The following is a 14,184-nucleotide window of genomic DNA, read 5'->3' on the forward strand; positions in this document are numbered from 1 at the left end:
TATTGAGTAATGAAACTCAATTTTCGGTCACTCATTTGAAAAACACAAATTATAGCTATTTTTTATAATTTCGGTCCAAAATATTCTTGACCCCGCAAATTCTACTCTAACCAGCCCAATCTATACACGTGATTCTCCCTCTATCTTTCTCCCCCCTTTCTCTTAGCACAAGTGAACATAATTATGTCAAATGTATATAATGAATGACACAACTGACACGAATTTATCTATTTGTACCAACTGTATCATCATTCAATCTTCAGTATATTTGGCACAAATGAGCATAATTGTGTCAAGTGTACCTAATGAATGACACAATTGACACGAATTTACGCATTTGTACCAACTGTACCATCATAACCCGCGCACCCCAACCGAACCCGAAGCTCAATCCGCGCGCAAATTTGAACCCGGTCCGCCCTAATTAAGGGCAAAACAGTCCTGAAACATAAAAAAATGACTAAAATTTGTGTTTTATAAATGGGAGGCCAAATATTAAATTTCATTACTCAATATGGTTATCTCAAAAGTTGACTCAAATAATATTCACTAAAAACTTATTCACTAAAAATCATATCCTATATATATATATATATATATATATATATATATATATATATAGGGGGAGGCTAAAATAAAAACACTTCTTAAAATATAAAATAAGAACAATTTTCAACCCTTAGATCATCAAGATCTACGGCTGATTCATCATCATGTTGGATGATTTCACGGTCCTGAGTTCGAATCCCAAAGATATCAAAAATTTATTTTTCGCAATTCATACCTTTATACAACGAATTCATACATGTTCTACATAAAATTCATACATTTTTGCTGGTTCATATTTCTCATTTTAAAAGGTATTCTCACGGTAGCTATTCCCTATATATATATATATATATATATATATATATATATATATATATATATATATATTATCTTAAATTCTTCACTTTACACAATAGAGCATTCGTAGTGGGGGGCTCGGTGAGCAGTGCGAACCGGGCTTGCGCGAGCCCCCCTCCCGCTCGTTCCAAGCTCCCTTCGCACCCGACTCGAAAGGAGAGAGAAGGGTCGCGTACACAGCACCGTCTAATCAAAAATTTGCGGCGAATAAAAAAATATCTAAAACAAACTAATGTTGACCAAAAATGATAGATTTTTTTAAGAGCCCATAGAGGCTCTCCAGTGTGGGAGATAAGAGCATCTCCAGTGGGGTGTGTCTTAGGGGGTGTCTTAGATGGTGGTTCCCACCTAAGACACACCCCTCTCCAGTGCATCGTGTCTTAAAGGGTGTCTTAGATCTCCATTTCCACAAAATTTATATTTCTACACTTTTATTTTTAAATTCTCAATTTCATTGAAAATAAAATTAAACATTACAATAATTAAAATAAAATTAAAAACATAATTAAAATACGATAATAAAATAAAAAAATAACAATAATTGAATAATTTAAATAAGCTCTCGACGCTTGAGCACTTCTTGGACTTGGTGGTTGTGCAAGGCCAATTGTGCATCCGTCATACCCGTCGTGCCCTTGTTCAAGAGCTTCATATCCATCTCCTCCCGTTTCATCTCGGCTTGCATTTTTTTGACCTCGGCGATTTCCCCCGTTTTGAGAGCATGCTCCCTTACGCTTTCGGCCACCTTCTCGAGGGCGTCAGAGAACATCGACCCTCCTCCCGAAGACCCTTCTCCCTTCTTCGCCTTGCCCTTGTCTCGCTTTGCCGCTTTTTGGCCTTGGGGTCTCGTCGTGACACTCGGCTCCGAAGAAGTAGTGGTTGCTCCACCATCGGAGCCCTTCGACTTTTTTGCGGAGAGGACATCCCCGGCTTGCGGCGTGAATCTTTGGCATTCGCGAAGCACTTTCCAAGCTTTGACGTAGGAGAATTGCTTCTTGAAATTCGCCTCGAACATCGTCTGGGCTTGTTGGAAGATTTGATCGTCGCTCATACCACTCCCCCAATTCTCCTTGCAAGTGTTGTAGAAGCCCTCGAAGAATTTCGTCTCCTTTTGGACACGGGCGAAGTGGGACTTGAGATGATCCGGCTTTTGCAGCGGCGCTCCCGACTCATTGAGCGCGTTGAACTTCTCCGCGATTGCTCCCCAATATTGGAGCAACTTTTGGGAGGTCCCCAAAATAGGATTGTGGGTTGCCTCCGCCCACAAGATTGCCACGAGCTCAGACTCCTCGCTAGAATATGCAGCGCGGGTGCCCTTGGCTTTCGGCTTCACCGCCTCCAGCTCTTCTTGGACGTTGGCGTTTGCCGCCGGCGTGGGAAGATTTTCCGTAGCCAAGACATTGGAGGCTTGTGAAAATGGAGCAAACCCCATCATTGGAAGCCTCGAACTGCCTTGTTGCTCGAGATATTCATCGAATTCACGATCCATTTAAAAATGTAGAAGAGAGAATTGTTGTTGGGAAAAATTTTAAAGAGAGAATTGTAGTTGAGAAAGTGGTGAATTTGATATTGTGGAAGAGTGATATTTATAGAAGGGAAAAAAGAAAAAAAAATAGCCGTTCCAAAAGAAACGGTCGATTTAAAATATATATATATATATATATATATATATATATAGGAATTGGTTCAATTGAGAAGCTCAAATGTGTTGAGAAGTTGAGAAGCAATGTAATAGATGAACATGTTAGTACATTTTGATGACATGGTAATTAGACACTATATAAATAAATTCTTTGAACATACCAAATACAATTGACGAACATACGAATCTATTTAATTTGTTAAAAAATACGTCACCGCCAATGATCGAACCCCAGATCAAACTCGTGTTCATAAAAACTAATTGGCATGTTCATCTATTAAATTGCTTCTCAACTTCTCAACACATTTGAGCTTCTCAATATAACCTAACCCTATATATATATATATATATATATATATTAAAGCAACGGTCATGTTAAAAAAAAAAAAAAACGATTTTCGTTTTTTTTTTTTTTAATTGGGTGCGTCCGAAGGACGCGCCATGCACCATCGCCGCTCGCCCCGGGTCGCTGCTTCGCCACGGCCTCGCATCAGGCTGTGTCTCCAATGCGGCGCCCCCCTCCTCGCCTCGCGTCGATCCAGCGCTAGAGGTGCTCTAAGGTGCGCGAGTTGGGGATCACTTTTGAAGAGCTCACATAAGCTCTTTACTGTAAATGCCCTTAATCATTTTCAAAAGAATTTCTTAAGAAAATATTTCATGTAAGCTACATATAAAAAATTGAAAAATCAATCAAAAATCTATTTGATTAATAATGGCATCTGCCAAAATTATTCAATTGGCATGAAAAAAGATATCAGAAATCCATCATACCTAAGACAATTATTTAATCCAAAAAGATAAAAAGATTAAAATAATATTAAAAATATACTTATATCTTATTTTTATACAAGTTATCCAATCGATGAAGATAATAAATTATTGAAATTGAATAATACTAAAAAAACACACATTATGTTTATTTTTTTGTATAGGTTCTCTAGTGGATGAAAATTATTAGGTAAACACAAATAGAAAATTCACAAAATTTCACGTATTAAAAATTTATCTATTCCTCTACCTAAAAAAAAAAAGAATTTATATATTCATACACGTCTCAAATGCCATTATAAGTTCAGCTATTCAAATATATTTAAAAATTATATACTTATACTCATCTTAAATTCGATTAAAAATATATTTTACTATTCATTTTCATCTCATAACATAAGCAATACCACTAATCTACGGAACTCATCATTTAAAGTTTATAAGTTGCAACCATCAATCTAAATCTTCAGTATATGTAAGGGATTAGGGCAAAAAACTACACAAGCTTTAGTGAAAATTGTAATTTTCACATGAACCAAAAAAATACAAGAATTTATAAATTTTTTACAATTTTCACCTGAGTTTGACTTACGGTGAAATTAGAGCTTATTCTGATCCAAAAAATTAATTTTTAATTCAAACCCTAATCAAATCTTCATATTATATGCAAAATATAATAAACAAATAATCAAAGCATTAAGTACTCCCTCCGTCCCATGAAACATGACACAGTTTCCTTTTTGGTTTGTCCCATAAAGCTTGACATGTTTCTAAAAATGACAAAAAATTTACTCTTTATCCACCTTTTTCACTTTTTCACCTACCACACTTAACACACAAAATATCAATTTCTTAATTCTCGTGCCGAAAAGAACTAGATCATGCTTCATGAGACGGAGGGAGTATATTGAATTAAAAACTGATTTTTTGGGGTTCGACTAAGCTCTAATTTTGCCAGAAGTCAAACTCAAGTAAAAATTTCAACTAAAATATAAGTTGATATATTTTTTAGATTAATCGAAAGTTCATGTACAATTTTCACCAAAATTTGTATATATATTTTTGTGGTAATATACAATACTACACAACTCTCTCAACCTATATTTACACTATACCCACTTTTTTCAAACAATTCACCCCATATCCATTTCAATATTTAATTATTTCTCTTGGTACTTGCATATTCTTTCACCATTTCCTATGCTGACAAAGTAAAGTTACTTTTGACCGAATTTAATTGTAAAAGGTGTGGGTAGTTTAACTTTGTCTTCTTTATGTTTTATTTTGAATTTGTCCCACCTTTCTCTCCACAAAACTTCCGCAAAGTTCCTCTCTGCGTGAATTCTCCTAATTCGCCATCTTTGCGTACACATATTTTCTCCAGAGATCTAGCTCGGCGAGGTTTGGTTTTTACGGTTTTTATTAACTAATTGTTTGGAATTTTTTTAAATTTAGCCTATTCTTTTTAGGCGTGTTTCCTGAATTTTGTGGTTCATGTATAAAGTAAATTTTGGTTCTGTAAATTTTTTTTAGGCTTTGAGCACTAAATTTATTAACTAAATTTATTAACTATTTTTTTTAGGCTTTGCGCACTTTAGGCTTTGTGGTTCTCTAATTTCATTAACTAAAGTGCGCATAATAAATAAATTTAATTTAATGTAATTAGCATGTCATTGTTTTAAATAATTTAGATTTGGGTATTATGCTAATTACATTTAATTCGTCATTTTTAGTATAATACTAGATTAGCATGAATTTTTAGCATGAATTTAAAGTGTGCGCATGAATACTATTAGCATGAATTCTTAGTGCGCATAAATTAGCATGACTTTAAATTAGCATAAATTAGCATGAATTTAAAGTGCGCATGAATACTATGCGCATAATACTAAAAATGCGCATAATACTAAAAAGAAGACAATAAATTTAAATACTATGCGCATAATAAATAAATTTAAATACGCATAATACTAAAAATGCGCATAATACTGAAAATGCGCAATAAATTTAAATACTATGCGCATAATAAATAAATTTATTAAAAATAAATTCAAATGCGCATAGTTGTCGAATTTTTTTATTTCAATACTATGCGCATAATTTGATTTCAATATGCGCATTGTTGATTTTTTTTTGAATTTTTTTTATTTCTATTAACCATGCGCATAAAATGTTTGCAAATTAAAATATAACTATGCACATTATTTCTTAAATAATTTATTTAAAGTTGACCATCAAAATTTAATAAAAAGTTATTTAAAATAATTATTGTTGATCATCTAGTAATCTATGTTTGGGCATAAAATGAAGAATGGCATGTTTGTAATTTTTTAAGATGCGCATCTCAATATTAAATTATTTAAATATGCGCATAATATTACTTTAATATTACGCATAATTTATATGTATAGTTAAAATTAATGTTGATAATTTAAAATGCGCCGAAATATGCGCCAAAAATATGGGGTATAATTAATATATAATTTAAAATGTGCATAATTTTCGGCGCATAATATGTGCGCATAGTTAAATAATTTAAAATTAATATTAAATTATTTATATGTAATTTATGCCCATTCATGGTTCAAAATGCCCATTCATGACTTTTATGCGCATAGTTAAATAACTATGCGTAATATTAAAGTTGACCACAAAGTCATCAACATAAAACATTAAAATATAACAAATTATTTAACTATGCGCATCTCAAATTTGCGAACAATGCGCTAAATTCAAATTTGCAAACTATGCGCACAAATATTAACTCTGCGCATATTAATTGCGCAGAGTTAAGGATATATGCGCAAACAATAACATGTGGACAAACTCAGTACACGGAAATCCACACTGCAAATCACACGCCCAATCATTAGGCACAACTTTTTTCAGCATAAGAAATATTAAAATAATATAATGGGTATGGCGTAAATCATTTTGAAAAAGTGGGTATATGAGAAATGTAGTTTGGAAAAGATGGGTATTTTAGATTTCCTCCTTATATTTTTTTACCATAATCCCAATATGTAATTTTCCCAAAATCTAAAGTATACGGGAAATGCACTCCTTCCCAAAAAAATCACCTTACAATGGACAAACCGATGGTGAGACGTTGCAGATGCCCAATTACCTCTCTCTCTCTCTCAGCTGGAAGAGCAGAAAAAAGTAAAATCTGTAGAAGCAAACATTTGTACTTTGGAAGAGATGATTAAGCTAAGGAGCAGATGTGAAGGAAAGTGAAATATGTGCATCCCGACATCCACAATCAAACCCATTTTTCCTGCTTTATGTACTACTTCACTGCTCACATTTTCTCTTAAATATCAGGGTGGGCTCCCCCTTCCTCTCAACATGCATATGCATGCATCATTTCTCTCTTTTTCATATAAACTCCCTTCTTTTTTTTGCTTTACTTACCCTCTTCATCTAAATTAACTGCGCAGACTTGTCGATACCTATACTAAAAAAACTTAACAATTTAGATCCACAATCATTGCATTAAAATTGAAAATTTTCATTCAGCACATTTTTTTTATCATTCTACCCTGAAATTTTGAAACGGGATATTATTTTGGGATATAATTAAAAGAGTGCTCATCAGCACTTCCTGATGATTCGATTATGAGTTCTTTTTCTTTTCGATTGGTTTTCATGAATAATACTAAGAGGATGTTTGGCTGAGCTTATAAGCTCCTCAAAACAGTTTATAAGCTGTTTAGGAGCTTATAAGTTCCTCCAAAGTGTTTGACAAAATAAGCTCTCAAACAGCTTATAAGCTCCAAGAGCTTATAAGCTCCCCAAAAAATAAGTTCATCTACCCCAATTTATTTTTTTTATAATCTCATATACAACAATCATTTTACAAATAATTTTCAAGTATAATTTATTATTTTCATTATATATCATTCAAGTTCGTTTTTCTTCGATTTTCTCTCTCTAATAAAAAATTCTCTCTCTAGCTTATAAGCTTAATTATCCAAACACTTTGACAACTTATAAGCTCTTAAAAATTACATTTTATAAGCTCTTGAAACATCTTATAAGCTCCAAGAGCTTAGAGCATCCGCAATGGGCTTACTTGATAGCCTACTTGATAGTGGGGGACCACATTGAGTAAGTAATGATGCATTGGGGTTACTTGATAGCCTACATGATTTTTTTAGTTTTGATTTTTATGCTTTTCATTTAAATTAATTTTACTCAAATTTAAATAACATATTTTTCTAATAATTAAAAACTCCATTAAATTAAAAGTCCTAAAAATTACATAAAAATAAAAACTAAAATAACATTAGTAAAATTACATAATTAAAATCCTAATCTAGACCACGATGCTTGAGCACGTCGGCGACCATGGACGCATGCAATGCCCTTTGTGCGTTCGACATGTGCGTCGTATCTGTGTTGAGGAGCTGCATATCGAACTCCCTCTCCTTGATATCGTTCCTCCTGGTGTACTGAGCGGTGAATGCCCTCATCTGTTGGTCGGACCTGTCCAACCTCTCCACTATTTCGGGTGGAGGCTCCGAGCTCATCTGCGACGCCGACGCCTTCCCCTTCCCCTTCGCCGCTTTCGCCACCGCCTTCGCCGCTTTGTTGCCAATGGGCCGGGAAAATGAGATCTCCTCGCCCGACGCCGAGGTGGTAAAGCCGCCCTCTTCCGTAGTCTTTGTCCTCTTGGAGGAATGCACGTCTCCGGCGAGGTACATCAACTTGAACTTTGGATTGTTCCGGAGAACTTTCCACGCGTTCCAAAAGTTGAATGTGGCCTTTTGTGGGCTTCGAGCCTTGAAGAGGATTTGGGCCTTGTCACGGAGCATATCGTCAGAATGGCCGGAAGGCCAATTGTTGCGCGTATCCACCCAAATAGCTTCCTAGAGACGCACATCCGCGCTCACTCGGGCCCAGTGGCCTTCAATTTGCCGGATTTTAAGATCGACATCGATGATGAGGTTGACACGGTCGCGGATCCGTCCTCAATACGCCTCCCCCTTTTGATCCGTCCCACGGATGGCGTCGTTCGTCTCCTCCACCCAAACTTGGACGATGAGATCCGTATGCTCGGGAAGATAAGTATGACGGAGCCTTCCTTCCGCCGCCGGCTTGTCGTGCTTGATTTTGTAGGCGATTTCCTTCCTTCGGCTGCCTTTCTTTGGTTTGGAGGCACTTTGCTCTGCATTTACTGGGGCATCCTCGCCACATGCTGGGGTCTCCTCCAAGTTGATTCCCCCCATATCGGGGTGATAATTGGCGGAGAGATCGGGGCACCAATTAGGATCATAGTAAGAGTTGTGTAGATCCATGAAAAAGAAAGAGGAAGAAAGAAATTAAAAGATGAAGAAAATTGTAGAGGAAGAAAGAAAATTGTAGAGGAAGAAAATGTGAGGAGAAATGGAAGAGAAGGGTTTTTAAAGAGGAGAAGGAAAAAAAAAAAATTGAACGGTCCAGGACCAAATTCCAAGAAAATACAACTGCCAATTTTTTTTCAAAATTCAAATTTTTTTTTTAATTAAGGCGCGTGCATTGCACGCGCCATATCTCTCTCCCCCTTCGTGTATACTCGAGTCTTCGAGCAGGCCTCGAGTAAGGCCACTCCGCAACGCCCTACTCGTGTAAGCGTTCGAGTAGGGCCGTTGCGGCGGGTGCTCTTATAAGCTCTTTAAAATAAACTTAGTCAAAACACCCTCTACGTCTTTTGGGGATATGTATCTTGCATTCCAAGATTGTATAAGAGTTTGCATCTTTGATGCACCTAATTATCTAGCATAAATGATTACTATTATAATAATGCTTCTACTTCTAGTGTTGTTCTCCTTGTTTTCTCAATTCTTCAACCTAAAATATTGATGGATTTGATAGCTAGATGTGTCTCTTTCAAATTCTATCGATGATTCCGTTATGCCTGGAACTTGTAGCTCGAGGGATTATAATAGTTTTGGTTGACAAAAATATATATAGTGTATGTGACCATGGATCACGTTTAGTTATCATATATATAGTGTATGTGACCATGGATCACGTTTAGTTCATGATAACGTTACTATTTTATTGTATACATTTATTTTTATTTTAACATCTTATAATTTTATTAATTTTATAAATTAATTACATAAAAAATCAAATTTTGATTTGTCCATCTTTCCACTAACATAGAATAATAAATTTGTTCATTAATTTTATAAGAACTAACCGAGCATTGAGTTTTACTTAATTTTAAAAATTAATAATTTCAATAATAATTTATGTAGTACTACCAAAATAAATATATAAAATAGAAAAGATAAACTATTGTGGGTTAAACACAAACAATGCTCGTATAAAGTATGAAATATAACATTTTTCTCTTTCTCTCTTTATATAGGGATGGAATCCAATGAAAGTAACTATTTTTCATGAGAAATGAGAATAACGAAAGCAATATAAATCGACGAATAAGCTGCTTGTAATGCCCGACTAGCCTATTCAGTTAATTTGATGGAATTTTTGTCCCTCCTAATAAATATTAGTCATAAGATTAATTTGAATAGTTGATGTTTCATATTCATTCTCATTTCTCATTATATTTGACCATTCTCACTGGATCATTTATATATATATATATATATATATATATATATATATATGGGCGCGCTCCAGTGAGATCCCATATTTTTCTTGAAACACTAGGACAATGAATAAGACATATATAATACTAATGAACAAAACGTATATCTAATGAACAAGATGTATATACTGATGAAAAATAAAATTTAAAAAATTCGTAATGAATAAGACATATATACTGATGAACAGGGCCGTATATACTGATGAACAATGCAGTATATACTGATGAATAACAAAATTTAAAATATTCTGCTCCCTCCAGGATTCGAACCCTGCGAAAAAAAAAATCACCCTCCAGATACAATATCAGCCATATATAGGATTGATAAAATAAACGCACCATATCGTGCCCTAGATCTCACTAAAATTAGGGAGTCTCATTGGAGCGGCCCATATATATATATATATATATATATATATATATATATATATACATACATATATATATATATATATATATATATATATATATATATATAATTAAGGTTGAGTTCTATAGAGAATTATCTTTTTGTTCATTATGATTAAATCTATACATTTTATGAACAGATCAACATCAGTAATGAACAAACGCATTTAGTAAAAATAGAGAAAAACTCGCCACCAGCAGGATTCGAACCCGGGGCAAATTTCTGTTTAATTATGCGGTACATTGATTTGTTCATCAAAATTATAGATCTGTTCGTTTTTGTTTCACAAATTCTCTATTCTCTAAATATTTAGCATTCTCTGTTGAATTTTAATGCACAATGATTGTGAACTCTAAAATCATAGGATTAATTGTGAAATGATGCATGCATATGCATGTTGAGAGGAACGGGGAGCCCACCCAATCATTGTGCATTAATCTGTTTATTATAGGGCTCCCTCCAAGATTCGAACCCTGAGAAAAAAATTCGCATCTAGGTATATATCAGCCATAAAATTGATAAAATAAACGCACAAGATCGTGTCTAAGATCTCACTAAAAAAGGGGGGGCTCATTGGAGTGTTCCCATATATATATATATAGGCGCGCTCCAGTGAGACCCCCTATTTTTCGTGTAACATGATGACAATGAATAAGACATATAATACTAATGAACAAGACGTATATCTAACGAATTTAACAAGATGTATATACTGATGAAAAACAAAATTTAAAAAGTTGGTAATGAATAAGACATATATACTGATGAACAAGGCAGTATATACTGATGAACAATCAGTATATACTGATGAATAACAAAATTTCAAATATTCTGCTCCCTCCATGATTCGAACCCAGTGAAAAAATATCTCCCTCCAGATACAATATCAGCCATATGATTGATAAAATAAAAGCACCAAATCGTGCCCTAGATCTCACTAAAATTAGGGGTCTCATTGAAGCGTTCCCCTATATATATATATATATATATATATATATATATATATATAGAGGAGGGCTATAATAAAAATACATTTTATTGTATAAAATATGAATCGTTTTCAGCCCTTAGATCATCAAGATCTACGGTTGATTCATCACCTTGTTGGATGAATTCACGGTCCTGAGTTCGAATCTCATAGGTAGCAAAAAAAATATTTTTCGCAATTCATACCTTTATGCAGTGAATTCATATGCGTTCTTCATAAAATTCATACATTTTTGCTGGTTTGTAGTTTTTATTTTAAGAGCTGTTTTTACTGTAGCTCTTCCCTATATATATATATATATATATATATATATAGGTAAAGGTTCAGGTGAAAATTTTATCTTCGGTGAAAACTAAATCCTATGAATAAACATATAAAATACATGAACAAGAGATAGTCAAATCGTGAACAATTAAATATAACATTTATGCAAGATTCGATCATTTCTTGTTCATGTATTTTATGTAGGGTAAATATCATGCATGAAACCTGAAATATACCCGCTTTATCAAAAATACCATGAAACAATAAAAAATACCCGCTTTAGTCCAATCATGTATTTTATGTATTACAGTTGTTTACAACTTGATTATCTCTTGTTCACGTATTTTATGTATTTGTTCATAAAATTTAGTTTTCACTGAAAGATAGAGTTTTGTACTTGAACCTAACCTTATAAATGATCCAATGAGAATAGCCAAATGTGGTGAAATTATGAGAATGAATATAAAACGTTAAATATTCAAATCTTATGTGTGATATTAATTTATTCAAATTTATTTTGTAGAAGGAAAATAACGAATAAGACTGTATAATTTTTTTTCACGAAAAAGCTAATATAAATCTATTATTAATCGATTTATAATGCATGAATAATCATTCAAATTAATTTGAGTTAGAATTTTGGAAATGGTGAATTTTTTTTTCATATTAAGCTATTCATGCATTACAAACAGCTTATTCGTAGATTTATAAGATTAATTTATAATAAGAATGACTGTTTTAGAGAAAAATGAGCATAATGAATAAATATAGGACCAAAAACATTATTGGAAAAACGTTTAAAAGTTGGGACATAAACATGATGTTCCATATTCTTCACTTTTAGCTTTATCAAATAGACACTTGAGAAGGCAGGAAATGCTCCACAGTATCTAATCTTGAATATGATGACACAAATGTACCCAATTTTCGTATAATTCGTATAGTATTTAGTATGATTATACAGATATGCATGTTGGAATCAATAAGTATTTGGAATTGGAAGCTTTATCGGGTTGTGAGCTGCGCTTTTTCATGCCCCAAAAACGACACTGAAATAAAAGGCAAACCAGCAGCTAAAAGCTACAAGTGAAAATTTACAACAGAAGGAAGCAAAAGAAAAAAGAAAAAGAAAAAATGTATGCTCCAATCAATCAAATCCAATCACCAGATGATGAAGACGAAGAGCGAGACGACGTCGTTCAAGGATCATCATTCCTCAGCTATTATAACCCTAATTTCGGAGAGGCTGAAGATCTCGCTGCCAAATCACCGAACCAGAAATGTGCTGATTTTGCATGTTTTAACGGCGCCGTTTCAACGGCGTCGACTCCGTTCAAAATCAGCTGCGAGAGGCTAATCAGAGAGGGTTTCGATTTAGCTTCGCCGCAGATGAAGGCGAAGAAGAGAAAAGCAGAGGCGGCTGACGGCGGCGGGCGCGTAGTGCGGGCGACCGGCAGAAAAGACAGGCACAGCAAAGTCCGCACGGCGAGGGGGCCGAGGGACCGCCGCGTGCGCCTGTCGCCCACGACGGCGATCCAGTTCTACGACGTGCAAGACCGCCTCGGCTACGACCCGCCCCAGCAAAGCCATTGACTGGCTCATCAACGAGGCCAAAACCGCCATTGACGCCCTCGACGACCATCCCAGGGCCCACTCCAATGCCGGCGGCTTCTCTCTCTCTCAACACGAGGATTTGAATGGCGACGGCCTTGCTTCGGGTGGTTTCAGCTGCTTTGTCGGTGAGACGCCGCCGCCACCCGCTGCCGTATACCTCAATCAAGATTATCAGCTAGGGTTTTGCTCCGCCTCGAATTCAAGGCCGCAGATATTGGAAACGAATTGCGAAGTTGGTAGGTTGCAGAGAATGTTTACATGGAACTCTGTGAATGAGAGTTCAGGTAATGCAAGAGGCGGCGGCGGAGGGGAGTTGTCTTCCTGCAACTCTCTGGCGCCGCCGCTTTCAGTCAACAACAGTTTGTTTAGGGAACCCCTTCAGTCCAGCATCATCAACTATACTTTGATTAACAATGATTTTGCAGGAATTAATTTTTCGAATGAATTGTCGAAAATCGCAGCTTCTGCTACGCCCAAACAGGATGAGAATTTGAAGAAGCTAATTTTCAGCATGCCATCTGCTCAATATCAAGGCTAGCTAGCACTCATTTCTTGATTTCTGCATGCTGCAATAATTGTCATTAAATTGTAGGAATTAATTTGGTATTTTATCCCTCGATCGAATTATGTATTAATTATTTGTATTTTTTAGTAGATGATTTTTGGTTAATTCCGACTCGAATGGCAAGGATTCTCAACATTCAATGTAATTGTAATGTCTCTGTCTATATATGGTCGATTTTTTTTTTATGACATCGTCTAATTTCTTGTAAAGTCTATATATGTATGCATAAATCATTTATTATATATAGCTATGATGAGCAACTGTTATTCACGGACGTGTGTTCTGAATAAACAGACTCGAAACCAATAACTTTTGAATTACGAGAACGCATGTAGGGCGGCTACTTAGCTGTATAGTTGCTTTCTGGATAATTAATTTAGGCTTTTTTTTCATTTTCATATATGTCTAATTGTTAGCATAGAAAATA

General features: G+C 34.8%; 1 protein-coding gene and 1 pseudogene across 1 annotated transcript; one reads left to right on the top strand and one right to left on the bottom strand.

Annotated features, from left to right (window-relative positions):
* Positions 1–252: 252 nt before the first annotated feature.
* Positions 253–2,395, bottom strand: LOC131008476 (glutathione S-transferase T3-like). The gene is made up of 2 exons (XM_057935350.1): positions 1,795–2,395; positions 253–302 (listed from the first exon to the last, which is right to left on the bottom strand). The coding sequence occupies exons 1-2, from the start codon at positions 2,393–2,395 to the stop codon at positions 253–255; spliced, it is 651 nt and encodes a 216-aa protein (XP_057791333.1).
* A 10,143-nt stretch (positions 2,396–12,538) lies between these two features.
* LOC131013488 (uncharacterized) lies at positions 12,539–13,938 on the top strand (annotated as a pseudogene).
* Positions 13,939–14,184: the final 246 nt, after the last annotated feature.

Source organism: Salvia miltiorrhiza, chromosome 2 (genome assembly GCF_028751815.1).
Source record: "Salvia miltiorrhiza cultivar Shanhuang (shh) chromosome 2, IMPLAD_Smil_shh, whole genome shotgun sequence".
NCBI lineage: Eukaryota > Viridiplantae > Streptophyta > Magnoliopsida > Lamiales > Lamiaceae > Salvia > Salvia miltiorrhiza.